This window comes from Myxocyprinus asiaticus, chromosome 33 (genome assembly GCF_019703515.2).
Source record: "Myxocyprinus asiaticus isolate MX2 ecotype Aquarium Trade chromosome 33, UBuf_Myxa_2, whole genome shotgun sequence".
Classification (NCBI taxonomy): domain Eukaryota; kingdom Metazoa; phylum Chordata; class Actinopteri; order Cypriniformes; family Catostomidae; genus Myxocyprinus; species Myxocyprinus asiaticus.
Window position 1 is genome coordinate 6,956,041 of NC_059376.1, and position 20,096 is coordinate 6,976,136.

Here is a 20,096-nt window from a genome sequence, read left to right on the forward strand (position 1 = left end):
GCAAGCCACATATGTTTACTCTTCATCACCAAAGATTGTATGGGCAGGCGAATTTGTGAAACACAGTTTTGGGTCTGTTTCAAAATATTACCTTGTGAAAGCGTATTGAACCATGAAGAAAATGCAACATTAACTATTTACTACTGGAACTATTAACTAGGTCTGAAAATGCCCTAAATCACTCTATTGCAATTGTTTATGCTTATGCGTTACTCATGTTGTTATTTCGGTGAGCTCCATGTGACAGGGAATCAGAGAGAGAGAGAGAGTTGCGGTGAGTTGGTATGTTTGTCACCTATCCACCATTTTGTTTCGGCAACTGTGTCATTCCCGTGACTGAAGAGAGCGAGATCTCAGTTAAACAGTCAGCATTGTGAGACACTCTCGGTCAAAACTGAGTTGTATGGAGTTTGCTAGTATGGCACCGGCTTAAGCTGTTCAGTGGGGCTGATTGCATCTATAAAGTTGTTTTGTTGTATTGTTTCTCTCATTCAATCTGAAGTGTTTATGTGAGGGTATGTCTTCATAACCTTATTAATCAAGGGTACAGCACATTACCTTGAAGAGTCAGCGCTCCCACAGTGTACCAGAAACTGTGTGATAGTGGGAAGGAATTCTGTTCTTTCTCTGGTTGCTTCCATTCACAGGGGCTTATCCTAAAAAACAGCATCACAACACAGACTATATATTCACAAGCCAATGACTGTGATATCACTCCAAATCCACTTTTAATGATGTTACCAAATTAACCTCACAGATCTGAGAGCAAACAGGAAAGCTTCACATTGTGCACAACTACACTATTGTTAAAGGGATAGTTCACCAAAAAATGATATCCCAATTGTGCGTGACTTGCTTTCTTCACCAGAACACATTTGAAGAAAAATATCTCAGCTTGTAGGTCCGTAAAATGCAAGCATAATCAATTTTGCATAAGCTAAATGTCAGCATAAACATCATTGAAACGACTTCAACAGTTAAATGAATGTCTTCTAAAGTGATACGATCGCTTTTGGTGCAAAAAAGATCAAGATTTAAGTTCTTTTTAACTATAATCCAATGCTTCCGGTAGGCTTCACGAGAGGGTGACCACACGGTCTCGTGTGACGTGTTCACGTTGGTATGTTACGGATGTATTCTCGCGTTCTCCTATCAGTTGAGACATCCAGGATAAGCACACAAATGCACCATTATGAGTAAAGAAACAGATAAATACAGATCTAAACAAAAACCAATGAAGCTTCTGTACAGCGTTCCTCCTACTCAGCTGTAAACAGCGCTGCTTTTCATGTGCCTCAGTTCTCACGTGTCTCACGTGCCAATGCGATTACGTCACACATGCATGCCGCGGCTGACCGGAAGCGAAGATTTAAAGTTAAAAGAGTACTTAAATATAGATCTTTTCACACCAAAAGTTATCGTGTCGCTTTAGAAGACATTAATTTAACAGCTGGAGTCGTATGGATGAGGTTTATGCTAACTATCTTTTCTTTTTGGAGCTTCAAAAGTCGTATCATCCACTTGCATTTTAAGGACATACTGAGTTAAAATATTTCTCAAATTTTCTTCAAATGTGTTCTGGTGAAGAAAGAAAGTCTAATACATCTGGGAAATCATGAGGGTGAGTAAATGATGAGAGAATTTAAATTTTTGGGTGAACTATCCCTTTAAGGCACTGCATACAATTAACTTTCCTGTTGATGTTGCTGTATATGGATTTATGGGATAGCATGAAATGTAGCTACTACATGGCAGACATTCCTAAAACAGGTGTCCTGAGAAATCCCACCTGTCTTCGTGACAGTGCTATACAGCAAAAACAAATCAGAATCTGGGGGCAGGCCAGCACTTTTAAGCCAATATGAAAACTAGCCAATCAGAAAACACTCTGGCTGTCGATCATTTTGTGCATTCATGATTGCTGACATCAGGTTTGTTGACATGAATTTGGAGAGTGGAGTTAACAAAACTGAAGTTGGCAAAATATCTGAAACCATCTTTAATTATACTAACAAAAAGTACTATGAAATGTTTTTTGGGAGTATATGGTAACACTGTTTTTGGGACATGTTCCATGTTAATACCAAAGCAGTGTTCCTTAATAGGTGGCCCACGGACCAGAGAGACACATTTTTGGCCCGCGCTAAAGGTAAGGTTACCACCCATCCAGGATTCTCCAGGATCATCCCGGTTTTTAGCCATCTGTCCTGGAAAAATGTTATTCCATTCCGGGACGTCATGGAGTCCTCGCCGTTGGCGGATATTTTAAAAACCCTCGCTGGCATCCACCAGACCAAACATCAGGCCCTCCTGGAGCTTCGATCAGAACAGGAGCAATGTTTTGAGGTGCTCCTGTAAGCCCAGGCAGAGAACCGGCAGGTGTTCCAGAGCTTGCTGCCGCATGGTACTCCAGCAGCAACACCGGCCACAGGACCCCCACCTCAGATCACCCTGACCAAGATGGGTCCCCAGGACGACCATGAAGTGACATTTGAGTTGTTTGAGTGGGCCTCTGTGGGGTCGGGCTGGCCCCAGACGCAATGGGTGGTCCACCTGCTGCCGCTTTTGTCGGGGAGGCTTAGCTCGCGGCCCAACAACTGCCAGTGGCTAACTTGCTGGAGTACCTGGATCTGAAGCGAGCCATCTTACAGGGGGTTGGCCGGAACCCAGAGCAACATCGTTTTGTGTTAATAAAAAGACATTGCTATGTTGGAATCGCCGTCACCCGCTTCCTCACTCCTTCTCCTCACTCTGGATGGTTATACATACCTGTTCTGTTATTTACAGTCAGATTAATTCAAACGCACAACCACCACTCAACCTAAACACGTTCGCTGAACAGCCGCCGTTCTTAAAGAGACGGTACCATTTTAACGTTTGTTATACATAATGTAAACTCAATGTCAATACTACAAATAATGCATACAAAATGCATATATTTAAAGGGGCCATAATAAATCATGAAATATTTTAACTTCATCAAACACTAAATATTGATGAATTTAACAAATACAATAGGCTCCTACAGTATCTAAGCAAGGGTTTGGTGAAATTTGGCAAAGAGTTCAGGCAGTTCTAGCTCGTGCTGCCATATCTTTTCAACTCATTTGAATGAAGGAGTACATTCCATTCAGAAGTGATCATCCCTACACCCTATTTCCTACAAAGACTTAACCCTCCATTGTGAGAGCTTTGAAGGGCTAAAAGGTTTGGGGCTAAAAAATAATGGTCATTTGGTAATTTTTGGGGAAATTCTGTTTGGAACGAACCTACAGCTTAGCTACCATTACTATTCTTCCATCGAAAAGCCCTGCGAAGGCATCATTTAAGCCTTTTCAAAGTGTCAAAAAATCCCCTAGACTACATTACATTGACAGAATATTTAAATGAGAAACGAGCCTGTTTTGGTTTTAGCTGTCAAAACTTACACATAAGCCCTTTAATCTGCTTTAAGATTCTTTCTTTCTTTCTTTCTTTCTTTTATTTTTTCTTTCTTTCTTACTTGCTGTTAAACCTGTATAAAACAAAAATCTAACTTCAAGCATTTAAAACTAACATTATGGTATGTCTTAATTAACTTTACATATCTAGTTTAATCAGTACTTCTGAACCACACAAAGTAAAATATCAGTATTTTCTTTTCCCCAACCACCTAAGCCAAGTATTTTTAATTTAAATTTTTTTTTTGTAATGTAGGGCAAACATGCAGTTATAGCACGTTTAAACGTTTTTGTTCAACAGCCCTTTTATACAAATAATAAAGCTTAACCATATAAGCCTAACATATGACATATTGAAAATTACATATTTTTTTTAAACCTGTTTAAACCTATTTTTCTATAAAATAATGAAATTTTAAGCACATGTTGCTTGAATTCAATAAATGCCAATTTCAGTAACAACATAAACGTTATTGTTAATATTACTTTATCAAAATCAAAAGATTTCACATAAAAAAGATGAGTGCATCAAAATATGAAGGTAGCTATTTTGGAAATGTAGGTCTTCTTCCAAAAGAGCATGGCAACTTTCACCAAGCAGTGCTATAAGTTTAAAGAGTGGCTCAAAAAATGTAATCATGTAAGGAAGGCAAATGAGTCCTAAAAGAGGGCTGGGGGCCCTCATAGTCATAGGGTCCTGTTGAGGGGGTCTTGTATAAGCTGTGGGGCCCACATATTTAAGCATATACAAACATTTGTTTTCAAAGTTGATGGGCCACGAGACCTTGCAGTCCAGGGCCCCTGGTAATCAAGGGTCCCTGGGCACTGGCCCCATTGGCCTGGTCATTAATTCACCCATGCTGCGACCAGATCATCATACATTGATAAGACGGTCTGTAAATGGTTCAAAAGAATGAGGAAGCGGGAGATGGTGATTCCACTCAGGAATGACACTTTTTTTATTAAATAAACAAAAACTCGTTTGCTTAACAGCGCAACGGTGCAGCTTCAATTTAAACTCAGCTAAACACATGGCATCGGCCAACACACATGAGCAGCTTCTCAGCTGGGCTCTCTCTCGACTGCCGTTGTCTCCTCTCTTAAAAGCCCCAATCACTCCTCACTGAAACACAAGACAGGTGTTAAGCACAGGTGGCAATCATTTGCCACCTCAGCCATGCCCTCGCCTCCACACGGTCATCATACAATTAAGTCATCAACACCATTCCTCAGAATTTTCTTCCTTCAAGACAGCGATTCATCTCTCGTCTTAGAAGCCCACTACATTTGTCGCCGTCAAAATACAAGAGCCAGCAGATAGAATCTTCGCAAGCTTAGAAGACACTCCACTCCCTGCAGTGTTCCGGCGGACATTCTACACATTCTACACCTTGCCTATTGATGCACACCTGCTCCATGCAGCGCTTCAGCCTGAGTATCCTTTATTGCTATTGCTATATTGTATTATATATATCTAAAAGAGCCGCTTACGTGTTTGCGTCTTTCTAAAGATGTTGTTCTGTATGTGTTCATTATGCGAGGGACACATCCCGCCATCAGATCAACATGAGAGCTGCGTTCACTGTCTGGGCTGTGCCCAGACTGCCCTCACTGTGAGGGCATGAGTCTCAAGATGCTTCGCTCGCGAATCGCCCTCATTCTGAGGGACGATTCAGCCTCCCGCGCCCTCCCACCCACCTCTTCTGTGACTCTGAGGGATCACACAAGGAGGCATGGAGGGGCAGCGATGTCGGGCAGGATGAACTTGAGGTGAACCTCGTGCCGGCACACGCCCTGCGAGCCCCGCAATCTCCATGTACTGCGTCTATGCCAATATAGTATGTGCGTGACGAGCTTCGGCCCTCTGCAGGTGTGCACGGCCTCATCACGTTAGGAAGTTCTGATGCTGGGGATGATGTAATGTCTCTCGCTGCATCTGGCAAGTGGTCAATGGAGGACGTTGCTGCCCCTTCCCCCAGCGAGGGCGAGGAGCGTGCATGCACCACTGACAAGGAGATGCTTTGCGTCCTTTCAAGGGCAGTCGAAGAGTTCAGTCTCAGAATCAGAATCAGCATCAGAATGAGCTTTAATGCCAAGTCTTTTTTGTCAAGTCAAATTTTTTTGGTGATAGGAGAAACAAGCAAGTGCACACAGACCATTACAGTGAGACACAGAATATAAGGTAAGAGTATAAATAGACATACAAAAAAATAGGACATATAACATAGAATGGTGTATGTACATGTGCAAGTGGTAATATATGTGGAAGTTAGGGGTATGTACAGTTATTAATTATGAGTGAATTTACATATTGTGGTGATGGGTGCGTGGCCGAGTGATGTCTGTAGAGAGCGAGGCCGGGAGAGGAAGAACGATAAGGACTGACACCTGTGGGAAATTATCTCTGACAGTTGTTCTGTGTTGCAGTGAGAGCTGGAGTGGGATAAAAAAGGCAATCCAGACTGCTGGAGGAGACACACACAAACACACACACACACACACACACACAAAGCTGACTGTGTGTGACAATGATTGTGCTGAAAAGCCATTAGTTTGGGTGTGTTACACTGAAAGAGTGTTGTGAATAAAGATTTACGTTGGATTGTTTGCCCAGCTCCCACTTCCTCCTTCACAACAAAGCAAGAGACTTGTCACACATATGTGTGGGGGCATTTCTCCTGAAGTCCACTATCATCTCCACTGTTTTGAGCGTGTTCAGCTCAAGGTTGTTGTGACCGCACCAGACAGCTAGCTGTTCAACCTCCCATCTGTATACAGACTCGTCACCATTGCGAGTGAGGCCAATGTCTGTGGTGTCGTCTGCAAACTTCAGGAGCTTGATAGGGGGTCCTTTGCAGTGCAGTCATTCGTGTACAGGGAGAAGAGCAGTGGAGAGAGAATGCATCCCTGAGGAGCACCAGTGCTAATAGTGAGGGTCCTGGATGTGATGTCTCGAGTGGTCTCCTCTAGAGGAACCTGAAATTTCTAACCTTGATGAATAGTTCCTGCAGTCCGGACATCATCAAGAGATGGCATTCCACAGATCTGCCCCATTCTTCCCGGAAGTTCATAATGAACAGACAAAATCCTGGCACACACCCTATTCAGCTCGCTCACACAGATATTCCACTCTCCTCACTAAAGTGGACCACGGGGAAGACAAAGGTTATGCTCAACTACCCCCTGTGGAAGAGGCGGTAGCAGCACATCTCTGCCTATTGAGTAGCAGGGTGTGGAAATCACACCCCGTTCATCCTTCCAAGCTGTGTCGACTGACGTCTGCACTTGCTGGAAAAGCATACTCAGTGGTGGGCCAAGCTGGTTCAGCACTCCACACGATGGCGTTGCTCCAAGTTTTCGAAGCTAAGCTCCTCAAGCAAATGGATGAGCAAGGCTACGATCCAGAGATGTTCAAAGAGCTCCGCACCACTACGGACTTAGCGCTGCGAGCCACGAAATGTCACTGCACAGGCCATTGGCAAATCAATGGGCAACCCTGTGGTTTTGGATCTGTCTGACCCTCACAGAAATGTGTGATGTGGAAAAAGCCGCTCTCTTTGATGCTCCGGTGTCTCCAGCCAGACTTTTCAGCAGCTCTGTGGATAGATTTGCTGAGCACTACTTCACGACTCGCAGTCACAGGCTATGAGACATTTTATGACAAAACAGAGCAGTACTTCATCACAACCAGCTCGCTCCCGCTCTGTCTCGAGCTAGTGCCCGGCTAAAACTCCCACGCCTGCTGCCTCAGCACTGCCAAAACTCACCACTGAGCTGCCGGTAAAGCTGTGCAAGCCGTGAGCCCCACCCGATGGAATGGGGGGGGGGGGGGGTTCACCACACAGCAAAGGTGCTCCTGACGGGCACAGCTCTATGAAGTGGAATGCAGAGCTTGCCGTTCCTTCCGGACCTGTCCTGAAGAAGGCTCGATTGGAGACATACAATGCTGTTTGCCTCTTCCCCACTGCTGTTTGTCGGGAAAGGAATATTGTTGTTCAAAATGTTGTTTCTGTGTCTCACATTCAGTCACATGAAATAAAGAATGCAAAAAAAGAGTACAGTGCTCGTTGCACATGCACAAGACACTCACACTTTTTCAATAAAGAACTCTTTTTCCACTTCAAATCCCACACATTATGCATAACCACTTCCCAATGGTGAACGGCGCATTATATCATACAATGAACAAACCAAATTGCCCTTCGTCCCATTACTCGAACGCATGGCGAGCCCTTGCGGGTATTTCCGACTGGGTGCTAAAAAACGATCGAACATGGTTATATGATCCAATTTGCACGTCGGCCACCCCATTTCAATGGTGTTATGTCTTCCATGGTTCCGTCCAAAGATGCGCCGGTGTTATGAGCCGAAATGCACAATCTTCTCGCAAAGAACGCGATAGATGTTGTTACAGATTGTCAAGCCCACAAAGGGTTTTACAGACGTTATTTTCTTGTCCCAATGAAAGATGGTGGGCTTCAGCCAATTTTAGATCTGAGATATTTGAATCGCACACTTGCAAAGCGCCTGTTCAAAATGATTACTCAGAAACGGATCTTATCGCACGTCCACCCATGCGATTTGTTTGCGTCGATAGATCTGAAAGACACGTACTTTCATTTTCAAATTGTATTACATCATCTAAAAGAATGTCCATCCCCAAGCAAAGACTTTCCCACTGGATTGTTGATGCAATCACCCTGGCTTACGAGTAGCAGGGTGCGAATTGCCCAATTGATGTTAAAGCACACTCAACTAGAGGTATGGCCTGCATTCAGGCCATTGTAATTTCCCATAAAGTCACAAGCACTTTCATTATAAATAAAACTTCCTTTCCGACTGGTTTGCAAAGGGGTTAATTCATACTATATGACTATAGTTCATATATCCATTCTGAGTGTTCCCCTCCTGGCTCACTATGGGGGTCATTCACTTGCAGCATACTCATGTCGGTTGCAGTCCCACGGGACTGCGGCGTCATGTTTCCTCTCTGGGAGAGTTATGTCGTGTAGTGCGGCTCTGTTCCCCATAGTGTCAGCTTAGTGACGCAATGTCAAGTGAACTGAATCATAAGGAAAAGTCTCGGTTACGTATGTAACATTGGTTCCCTGAGATGAAGTGAACGAGACATTGCGTAAGCTGGCCACACTACAGACTCAGAGTTCTTTGAGTTGCAAGTGATGCGCTCTTTGTCCCTCAGTCAGAAAACTCTGAGGAATGGTGTTTGCGAGCCCGCTTTTATACTGGACAGCTTCACGCTTAAGAGCGGGGCTTAAACACCATAGCCAATTTTAGAATTGCCGTTATTGTACAAAGGTTTCAACTAGGTAGTGTGGAAGGACACTCCCCCATAGCCCCATTGCATACCACTCACCCGAACATACAGGTATAAAAGGAGCTGGTATGCAACCACTCATTCAGGTTTTGAGTGGAAATATGTCACATGGTCTTGCTGAGCCTTGTCGGAAATATGTCATGTGGAGAAGTCCCATGGTAGGTCCTACCCAATGGGGGAGGAGTTTCCACAAACATGGTGACTGGGGCAGAGTGGCCTCTGCTCAAGGAAGACGCAGTTTACTAACAGGTAAACGAATTAGCGGAAGATATACGTCGCATGGGGTCACCTATGGGGAACCAACACATGCGGAGCACCTACCCCAGTACAGGGCTTAGTTAGCACATGTACTGAGCCGGCAGTGAGTTTCTCCGCAAACTCGTCTGCCACAGGGCTCGGAGGAATTCATCCAGGGAACACACTTTGTGAACACTACTGGGAGTCAACAGCGCACGTCTTCAGCTCAGGGGAGGTGAAAGGCGCTATGCACAAGCGATACACCCGGCCAGCTGTCCTGGACTTACCTGCTTGTGCCTGCCACTACATGGGACAAAACCGGCTCAACCCGGAGATTGTAGAACCTCGCAAAGGTGTAGGGTGTTGCCCAGCCCGCTGCTCTGCAAATGTCTGTTAGAGAGGCGCCACTGGTCAAGGCTCAGGAGGCTGCCACACTCCTGGTAGAGTGGGCTCATAGCCCTACAGGAGGCGGCACGTCCTGGGTGTGATATACCATAGCTATGGCATCAATGACCCAGTGGGCAATCCTCTGCTTGGAGACAGCGCTTCCTTTCCGCTGTCCACCAAAGCAGACAAAGAGCTGCTCAGAGACTCTAAAGCTCTGCGTGCGATCCAAATAGATGCGTAAAGCGCGCACCGGACACAGCAACGACAGGGCTGGGTCTGCCTCCTCTTGGGGCAGTGCTTGCAGGTTCACCACCTGATCCCTAAATGGGGTCGTGGGAACCTTGGGCACATAGCCCAGTCGGGGTCTCAGGATCATGTGAGAGTAGCCCGGACTGAACTCCAGGCACATTTCGCTGACAGAGAATGCTTGCAGGTCTCCTACCCTCTTGATGGAAGTGAGCGCAGTCAGGAGGGCAGTCTTCAAGGAGAGTGCCTTAAGCTCAGCTGACTGCAGGTGCTCAAAGGGGCTCACCATAGACCCTGAAGAACTACAGAGAGGTTCCATGAGGGAACGAGGCACGGTCTGGAGGGATTCAACCTCCTGGCGCCTCTCAGGAACCTGATGATCAGGTTGTACTTCCCTAAGGACTTACCGTCCAATGTGTCATGGTGTGCCGCTATAGCGGCTACATACAACTTCAAGGTGGGGGGGACAGCAGCTGACAGCAGGGGGGGGCTGTTGCGAGGAGCGTGAGGTCCGAGAACCATGTCTGGGTGGGCCAGTAGGGTGCTACCAGGATGACCTGCTCCTCGTCCACCCTGACCTGCTCAGGGTCTGTGCAAGTAGGCTCATTGGGGGAAACGCATATTTACATAGTCCAGGGGGCCAGCTGTGTGCCAGGTCAGGGCATACCAGAGCAGGCAGTTGGAGGATTCTCGGGTCTACCTGTGCCTGCCCGAATTGACTCCAAATCAGCTGGACCACCTGAGGGTGGAGTCTCCACTCTCCCCTGTGGGTAACCTGTCGTGACAGCACGTCCGCTGCAGTGTAGAGGTCGCCCGGGATGCGAGTGGCTCGCAGCGACTTGAGGTGCTGCTGACTCCAGAGGAGGAGATGGCGGGCGAGTTGTGACATACAATGGTAGCGTAAACCGCCTTGACGGTTGATGTATGCCACTGTTGCCGTGTTGTCTGTCTGAACTAACACATGCTTGCCCTGGATCAACAGCCGAAACCTCCACAGGGCGAGTAGAATTGCCAACAACTCTAGGCAGTTGATGTGCCAACGTAGCCGCGGGCCTGTCCAGGAGCTGGCGGCTGCATGCCCGTTGCATACAGCGCCCCAGCCCGTTTTGGAGGCATCTGTCGTAACCACGACATGCCTGGAAACCTGCTCTAAGGGAACGCCTGCCCGTAGAAATGTGAGGTCTGTCCAAGGGCTGAAGAGGCGGTGACAGACCGGTGTGATGGCCATGTGATGTGTCCCGCGGCGCCATGCACATCTGGGGACTCGAGTCTGGAGCCAGTGCTGAAGCGGTCTCATATGCATCAACCCGAGTGGAATGGCCACCACTGAGGATGCCATATGCCACAGGAGCCTCTGAAACAGTTTCAGTGGAACCGCTGTCTTCTGTCTGAATGCCTTCAAACAGGTCAGCACCGACTGTGCGCGCTCGTTCATGAGGCGCGCCATCATTAAGACCGAGTCCAACTCCAAGCTGAGAAGAGAGATGCTCTGAACCGGGAGGAGCTTGCTCTTTTCCCAGTTGACTCGAAGCCCTAGTCAGCTGAGGTGCGAGAGCACCAGGTCCCGGTGCGCACATAACACATCCCGAGAGTGAGCCAGGATTAGCCACTCGTCGAGATAGTTGAGGATGCGAATGCCCACTTCCCTTAACGGGGGGCAAGGGCTGCCTCTGCGACCTTCGTGAAGACGTGAGGGGATAAGGACAGGCCGAAAGGGAGGACCTTGTACTGATATGCCCGACCCTTGAATGCAAACCACAGGAAGGGTCTGTGTCTAGGTAGAATCGAGACGTGAAAGTACGCGTCCTTCAGGTCTACCGCCGCAAACCAATCTTGATGCCGGAGATTGGGTTTGTGTGTCAGCATCTTGAACGGGAGTCTGTGTAAAGCCCAGTTCAGTACTCGCAGGTCCAAGATTGGCTGCAACCCACCGCCTTTTTTCGGTACGATGAAGTAGGGGCTGTAAAACCCCTTCTTCATCTCAGCCGGAGGGACAGGCTCTATCGCACCCAACCGTAGGAGAGTAATGATTTCCGTGCACAAGGTAGCGGTGTTCTCGCCCCTCACCGAGGTGAAGTAGATGCCGCTGAACCTGGGCGGATGCCTGGTGAACTGAATCGCGTAGCCGAGTCGGACAGTCCGGACCAGCCATCGTGACGGGTTGGAAAGCGCAAGCCACACGTCCAATCGCCGGGTGAGGGGGACCAAGGGGACAATCTCGTTGGACGTACCGGCGGGTGGGGCCTTGCGGCGAGGCGGAGCCAGAGGTGCCATGTCATGCCGTGGCCGTGCTGAGTTCAGGGACATCGAAGCACTTGTGACCACCCCCAGAACAGCCTGGGACGGGGGAGGAAGAGGCTTGTCCTCATGACCCGTGGAGACCATCACATCGGGAGCGGATTTGTGCCACAGCTGGGCGTGCAGGGGCGGGGAGACAGGCGCTGGAGTGCCAAACCTGCCAAAATCGGTCACCGAGCGCAGTTCCTGCATCAATCCCGGGGCAGAACTACCCTCGTGCAGTTCCTTTAGCGCCTTGGCTTGGTGGACTTGCAAGAGAGCCATGGCGTGCAGGGAGGAGGCGGCTTGTCCAGCGGCACCGTAGGCCTTGGCCGTCAGGGACGACGTAAACCTACAGGCCCTGGACAGGAGCTTCGGGCGCCCGCTCCAGGTGGTGGCGCTCTGCGGGCATAGGTGCACCGCGAGCGCCTTATCCACCGGGGTGATCACCGAATACCCCTTGGCCGCCCCACCATCGAGGGTAGTGAGGGTGGGGGAGCTGAAAGATCGGGACCGGGCAGTAAAAGATGCCTCCCATGACCTTGTCAGCTCCTCGTGCACTTCCGGGAAAAAAGGAACTGGGGCGGGGCTTGGCTGTGAGCAAAATTTGTTTTTGAAAGAAATTAATACTTTAATTGCATTTGAGGATGCATCAAATTAATAAAAAACACAGTAAAGACATAATGTCACAAATGACTATTTCTATTTCAGAATCAGAATTAACTTTATTGCCAAGCATTCTCACGTACACAAGGAATTTTTTTTGAGTGATAGGAGAAACAAGTGCACACAGAACATTACAGTGAGACACAGAATATAAAACAAGGTAAGAGTATAAATAGACATACAAATAATAGGACATATAACATAGAATGGCGTATGTACATGTGTAAGTGGTAATGTATGTGCAAGGTAGGGGTATGTACAGTTTATTAATTAAATGTGAATTTACATATGTAAATTAGATATTTATTTACATTATTGCACTATGAGGGAGTCCTGAAGGTAGTTTAATTGTTCATGTGGAAAATGGCCAGTAGGTAAAATCTGTTCTTGTGCCTGGATGTATTGGCGCTCAGTGCTCTGTAGCGTCGGCCAGAGGGCGACAGTTCAGAGAGGGAGTGGGCAGGATGTGTGGGGTCCAGAGTGATTCTACCTGCACGTTTCCTCACTTTGGAGATGTACAGGTCTTGGAGGGTGGGCAGGGGGGCACCAATAATCCTCTCAGCAGTACTGACTGTCTGTTGTAGTTTCCTTCTCTCTGATTTGGTGGCTGAACCAAACCAGACAATTATAGATGTACATAAATGTATTTCAGATGAATGCTGCTTTTTTCAAACTTTGTTCATCCAAGAATTCTCCACTTATAGCAATGACAAATGTATGAAAATGGAGAAAAGGTATTTCAAATAGTAATATTTTACATTACGGTTTATGATTGTAATTTTTGGTCAAATAAATGCTACCTTGGAGAACAGAAAAAACATAAAAATGTCCAAACTTTTGAACAAGTAATATAAATAACTTTTATATGAATATGGTAATCATTCTGTATATGTTGTATTCCATATCTTTAGTGCAGCAATGGCAGGTATCCACATTGATATTGAACTACAGAGGTCACTTGTAGACATATGAAAAGGAGAAATTGTAATGCTCAATTTCTTTCAAGTTAAAACATCAGCATTTTTGATAGAAGCATTGCAATGCTGGAACTCCAGCCTTAAAATTTAAATAGCCAATTGCCTTTTAGTTTACTCAAGAACATGCATGTGCATTAGCTAGGCCAGCCCAAAAAAATGTAAATTTTTTAGCATGGTTTAGTGTAAAGAAGAAAAATTATAAAATGGTTTTCAGATTTCACTGGTAATTTAAAATATTATATAAACTTCTTACCGTGCCACCAAGAAGATACAGACAGAGGTCAACAGGTATGCAACCAGCACACTTATCCACATCTCAGTGGAGAAGATGTGGAGCAGACTGAGGAAGTGTGAGTCTTCAGAGGCCAGACCCTTCCTCAAGATGAAGCTAATGCCAGTCTGCATGTAAGGTTTGGTCATGTCCACTGCTTCCTCACGTTTAGCTGTAAGAGTTAGCGGTGCCACGGCAATGTCGGCTTCCTGTAGAGACCACCACCAACACACAATCAAAGAGAGATTTTGCACTACTTTTCCATTATTCGTGGAAAATTTTGCAATGCCTGAATATAAAAGCCACAACACCTCTTTATTATATATGACAAAGAAATACAAATAAGTACAGCAATAAATATAACAGCAGAAAAAAAAAACAAAAAAAAAACAAAAACAAAAAAAAATAGTATTAATCAATTACAGCAATTAATAAATTTAAGACAGTTACTACAAAAATGGTTTGGGACTAAATTGGGTGAAAATGGAAAGACAAATATATTTAAAAAAAAAAATTATGATTACACACATTTACTGTATTTTCCTTTCATTTAATCTTAATTGTTTCAAAGAGCTCTATATTAGATAGATTAGATAATTGTTAGCACAGGCTAAGCCAGGTTTCTTCAATAGGAGGAGAGACAAATGTTTGGCCCACGCTAAAGGCCTGTTCACACCAAATTGAAATGGTTGAATTACCCCACAATAGCACTTTAAATAGAAAATTCTCATGTAGAATTAAAATGGGTCGCGTGAGGTTTGTTATGTGGCATGATATCGAGGGATGCCCAGTTTAATCGTGCATGTGATCCACTCTGCGCTACTCTGTTACTGGAGCTCACATATCGAGGAAAGCCTGGTTGATGCATGCGCACCTGAGTGCTTTAGTACACAGTAGTAGGATAGAGAAGAGCGAGAGATTCACTTGCGCGAGAGATTATCGGTGGATCGCGCGACACGCAAGTGATACAGTCTTCAGATACCCCGCACACATCCGCGTACCACATGAGAAGCATATGTTGTAAAATTCTCTAAAATTGCCTCATAAGTGTGAGTGAGAGTCCCCCAGCCACTGGGGGTTGCATCAGGAAGGGCACCTGGCTCAAAACCTGTGCCAAATCAAATATGCGGATTACAGATGGTCCCCTAACGGGAGCGAATGAAGAATTTTCAACAGGCAAAGTTGTGTAGTTGTGTATCTGTATACAAACAAAATGTTCATAATTGTTTGAATAAATAAAACAGGCTACTAATACTGAGAAGATAACTTAAAATCAGAATATTTATGTTGTGTCTTTTAACAATAAAAACAATAATAGAAATAACAACAACAACAACAACAACACCACTACTACTTATGATAGCAGCATGACAACACTTTGTCATAACATCGAGGGCAGTGGCCCTTGGCTTTGTATTGTTAACAGAATTTGGTCCTTGGTGAAAACTAATTGAGGAACCCTGTCCTAAGTAATCTGAAGCAACATAGCAACTGGAAGTGATTTTCAATGGGAGTTGCCAATTTCCACCTGATCTGCTGTATCTAGACCATTTCAAGGATGTAAGCAATAACAAAGGAATTAGAACGCTACTGCGCATGTCTTGCCCTAACGCATTTCCGTTAGCGGCATTTTTATAACCCAGAACTGTCAAAATAAAATGACTATTGTGTACTTTTAGAGTCTAGCTAAAACAGAGCAAAACAGATATGTGCAAAAACTGAAAATAAACAATGAAGTGTCATTACCGGATCCTTTAAATAAGACTCTGAGTCAACAAATTTTCTCAGAACATCAAACGTTTACCTCAAGTGACTTATCCAGACGTCTTGCTGATACTGAGCATTTACACGAGAGAGATGGAAAGTTCGGGAATATTGGATTGCTACTGTTATAAACAGTGAAACTTATAAAGCTATTAGCATGTGACTTGAAGACATTGTAAGTTTTTTTTTATATTATTAAAAAAAAAAAAACTTTGTGTCTCTTTCTTCTGCACTAGCTTCTATACTGCTCCAGCTACTCTTACCAGTGAAACTGTAAAGAAATACTGACTTAATTAGCCATCTACCTACCAGAGATAAAATGTGTGCTGCTACATATCCTACAGATGTTAGTATGCCTACTGCACATAACCAGCTGTCTTACTCTTTTGGCAGTCTATCCACTTTAATTTCCATTAGTTCCAGGCATCCAGGGAGCATCCAGTCACCAAACAACATGGTCCAAATTTTAATAGTGACATTCTATTACAAGTCAATCGTATTAACTCCCGCTGTTGTTTTAAAGTTTGACAACTAGCCGGAAATGTTCAAGGGACAAAGACGTCACTTCCTTGAACCTGCAAACAGTCCTTGAAATGGTCTATACAGCGAACCAGTCGGGGTTCTGAAGTAAAAATCTCATTTATTTTCTTCATAGCAGAACTGATAAACAATATCTTTTGAACCTTTAAACTAAAGACAGACTTACTGTGAGCTCCGAGTTTGTCAATCAGTGGTATTTGCTTTGGTCGAGGCTTTGACTCTGCGTTATTTGACTTCATTTTTAAGAAAACGTGCTTAGTAGCAGAAATTTGTGGTGAAAAACTACACTACCCATAATCCTGAGGAGAAAGATCCCCTTATCAGAGAATCATGGCAAACAAAAGCCAAAAGAGCTCTGCAGTGACTGCACCCTCTCATGACACAATATGAATGCAAATATCAAGTCACTCTCCCATCACTCTCAAACTACTTGTATATTTGTGAATGTCTGAATATTTTGCATTAAAATGAACATACTGTTTCTATACTTATAATCAGCAACTTTAAATCACTAGTTTTATATATCTTTATTGTTTTTAGGTCAGCTATGTAATTGGCATATCCTTCATGGGATTGTAGTTTATGTCCTCATGAAAGATGTTAAGTACACAGTCTTGTACCCCTTTTTTTTTCCTTCCAATTTTCAATGCTTTTTTGCCTCAAATCAAAGTTTGTAATGTTGTGATTCACCTCAGAGCTGGTTAGTTTGGTTCATGGCTTAGAACTCTCATGTAGGATTTTATTAAATCCCTATGGAAGAAATGAAGGGGAGCATTTTACATTTAAATTATGGCAACAGTTTGTGAACTCACCCCTCTGACAACCTCTCCTATCATACCGTTCCAGTTGCCACTGTCATCGGTTGTGCCATATCGGCCATCCTTCACCATGTGAACATCATATTTGAAGTCCAGTTTCTTAGAGAGAGCTGAAAGCAGGTCAATACAGAAACCTTCCAGCTCAGAGCCTTTAGACATCACATATGGTTCCTCCTGAACAGATTGTGCGAAAACAATTTCAATTACACATAAATAAAAATATCAAGTCATTTTTATGAATAATGCTTTAAACACACATCGTTTCAAAGCAGCTTTACAGAAAATTATGCTATTACAGAAAATGAAGCTGTAATGTATTAAAGTCTTCATTATTGACTCAGATCCAAAATCTGATCAAAAATACAGTGTCCACTGGTGCTAAAGAATCCTGCACAATACTACTTAAAATGCCAGAGATCTGCTACTTTAGGGGTGTCTGTAAATGTACAGAAGTGTGGTTTTAAGTGGCAATGTGTGGCAATAAAGTCATTATTTACAGTGCCATTCTAAAATTCATTTGTGAAAATGCTAAATTACAGTTTTCTAATTTAATATGCAGTACTTTTTCCAAAACAAATGATAATCAATATTTCAACTTGAGTGAAAGGTTGAATAGAAAAATGTGTATGAATTTCAGAATTTCTCAGTAATATGTCCTCCGTTTGTTTGAATGACATCATGCACTCACACTGGCATGGACCTGATGAAATGGAAGCAAATAAATCTGACCTGAATCCCACAATCCCCTCTACAAGCCTGCTGCTGATCTTCAATTGAGAATAAACTAATTGAGAAAATGTCTGCTCATCTCTACTCACTTTGTGCCAAATTCAGTAGGTCATAAATGAGCTGTCCAGATGTAATTAATTGAACTCACCTTGATCGTTGTCACCCTTAATGGTTGTGGTCCTAAAAACAAAACATATAATTAAACTTGTTAATAGGCCATAAGAATCTCACACTACAACTGTAATTATACATTTTCTACAGGAAAGAGCAATTGAAATGCTTGGCTCAGTCTGGTTTAACAATGGTCAATGACAATGGTCAGTTGTAAACAAATATAAAAACAGATGCAAAGATAAAATGTAAAAAAAATAGTATAAGTAAAATTAGTAAAAATAGAAGAAAAAAAAAAGATTGTGATTCATTCTCATGGATCCCACTATATTGTAACACTTCTGTGGATATTTAGTGGTTGCCAGGGCATTGCTAAGCAGTTACAGAGTGTAATGTATTCGTGACTGGAGGCTGATTAGAATCCATTTGCAGAAGTTTATTAAGCAATATAACAAAGGGAATAATCCAAAACGAAAGTCAGGTAACGTATATATATTCCAGGCAGAGGTCATACACAGGCAATCCAAATACAGCAAACAAATCCAAGGCAATAATCCAAAAACGTGAGAAGGGAAAACAGGCAGAAAAGTCGATATATGTGAAATCCAGACAACAATGGTAAACACTTGGTAAGGCAGGTGAAACTGGCAATACTTTGCACTGATGTAGAGAAAAGGCAGGGTATAAATACACAAAAGGCTAATTATAAAACTGGGAACAGGTGATGGTGATCTTTGAATACTGGATGAACGATCCATGGACTGAGATGTTACAGAATCCCTCCCTCTAGGAACACCTCCAGGTGTTCTTTTACTAGGGTGCCCCCTGGGTCTAGGTGCTGGACGATCTGGATGGTCACGGTGATAATCATTGATGAGCGATGGATCAAGAATGTATTTAGCTGCTACCCATAATCTCTCCTCCGGGCCGTATCCCTCCCAATCCACAAGGTACTACATCTTATTACCCTGTCTTCTAGAATCTAGGATCTCCTGGACCAAGTAGGCAGGAGATCCATCGATTTCAAGGGGTGGTGGAGGTGTTGACTCTGCAGTCTTAGAACCAGATGCAGTGTGGACTGGTTTCAGCAGGGATGAAATCCTGATATTTAGCAGTAAACTCAAGCCTATAGGTCACGGGATTTACTTGTCTTAGTATTTTGAAAGGGCTGAACTTCCTGCTGAGTAGCCATAGTCGTAGGTCTCGAGTGGATAACCAGACCATCTGACCTGGTTGGTAGTCAGGGTATGGGCATCTTCGATCAGCTTGAATCTTTTGTTTCCCGATTCCTCGTTGCAACCTGACATGAGCACTGTCCCACACCCTTTCACTCATCCTGATCCAGTCGTCCACTGCAGGAACCTCAGAGGGTTCCCAAGACCACGGAAACATGGGCGGCTGGTAACCTAGCACACTGAAAGGTGGTAAGTCCAGTGGATGAATGAACGAGGGAATTCTGGGCATACTCAGTCCATGGAAGGAAAGAACTCCATCGATGTTGTTCCCTACTACAGTAGGACAGAAGGAATTGTCCAATCTCTTGGTTAAGCCTCTCCACCTGACCTTTTGCCTGAGGGTGATAACCAGATGTTAAACTGATATTATTGTTGAGATTACAGAAAGCTTGCCATACCCGGGATGTGAACTGTGGTCCTCTGTCAGAGACAATATATTCTGGCAGTATATAAATCCTGAATACCTGATGGAACAGCGTTTCAGTGGTTTCCATAGCTGTGGGCAGTCCCTTCAGAAGAATTAACCGACATGATTTGGAGAAACAATCAATGGTTGCCATGATAGTGGTGGAACCATTAGAGTTGGGAAGGTCTGTGATGAAGTCAATGGCAATATATGACCATGGTCATTGATGGATTGGTAATAGTTCCAAGAGACCAGCTGGTAGTTGTTTGGGAGTGTTAGTGTACAGACATGGCATGCATTGACATGAGGTAACATCAGTATTCAAGGTAGGCCACCAGAAACAGTTATGTACCAATGCTGTGGTCCTTTGGATGCCAGGATGGCCAGAACTCAGAGAAGTGTGAACCCATTGTATGATGTTCTGGGGAACATACTGCTTGTTTGGTGGGCACTCAGGGTGTGACAGGTGTTCCTGTTGAGCGCGCTGGATTTCTTCCATAATGTCCCATCCTACTGGAGCAATGACGACTGATGGGGTAGGATGGGCTCAGCCTCAGATGATGAATTGGGTGAATCAAATATGAGATTGGCAAAGCAGACGCTCTTTCTTACTGCCTGGTTGGTACGTAACTGTGAAGTTGAATCTGGTAAAAAAGA

At 44.3% G+C, this 20,096-nt stretch overlaps 1 protein-coding gene across 1 annotated transcript in view; it reads right to left on the minus strand.

Moving 5' to 3' along the window:
• LOC127424739 (probable glutamate receptor) overlaps window positions 1-20,096 on the minus strand; it is a 48,717-nt gene that overhangs the window by 14,415 nt on the left and 14,206 nt on the right. Inside the window, exons 3-6 of the mRNA XM_051670166.1 lie at window positions 17,836-17,867; window positions 16,953-17,132; window positions 13,819-14,045; window positions 559-656 (exon numbers count right to left, since the gene is read on the minus strand). Coding sequence (XP_051526126.1) covers window positions 559-656; window positions 13,819-14,045; window positions 16,953-17,132; window positions 17,836-17,867 — 537 coding nt within the window. The remainder of the gene's footprint in view (window positions 1-558; window positions 657-13,818; window positions 14,046-16,952; window positions 17,133-17,835; window positions 17,868-20,096) is intronic.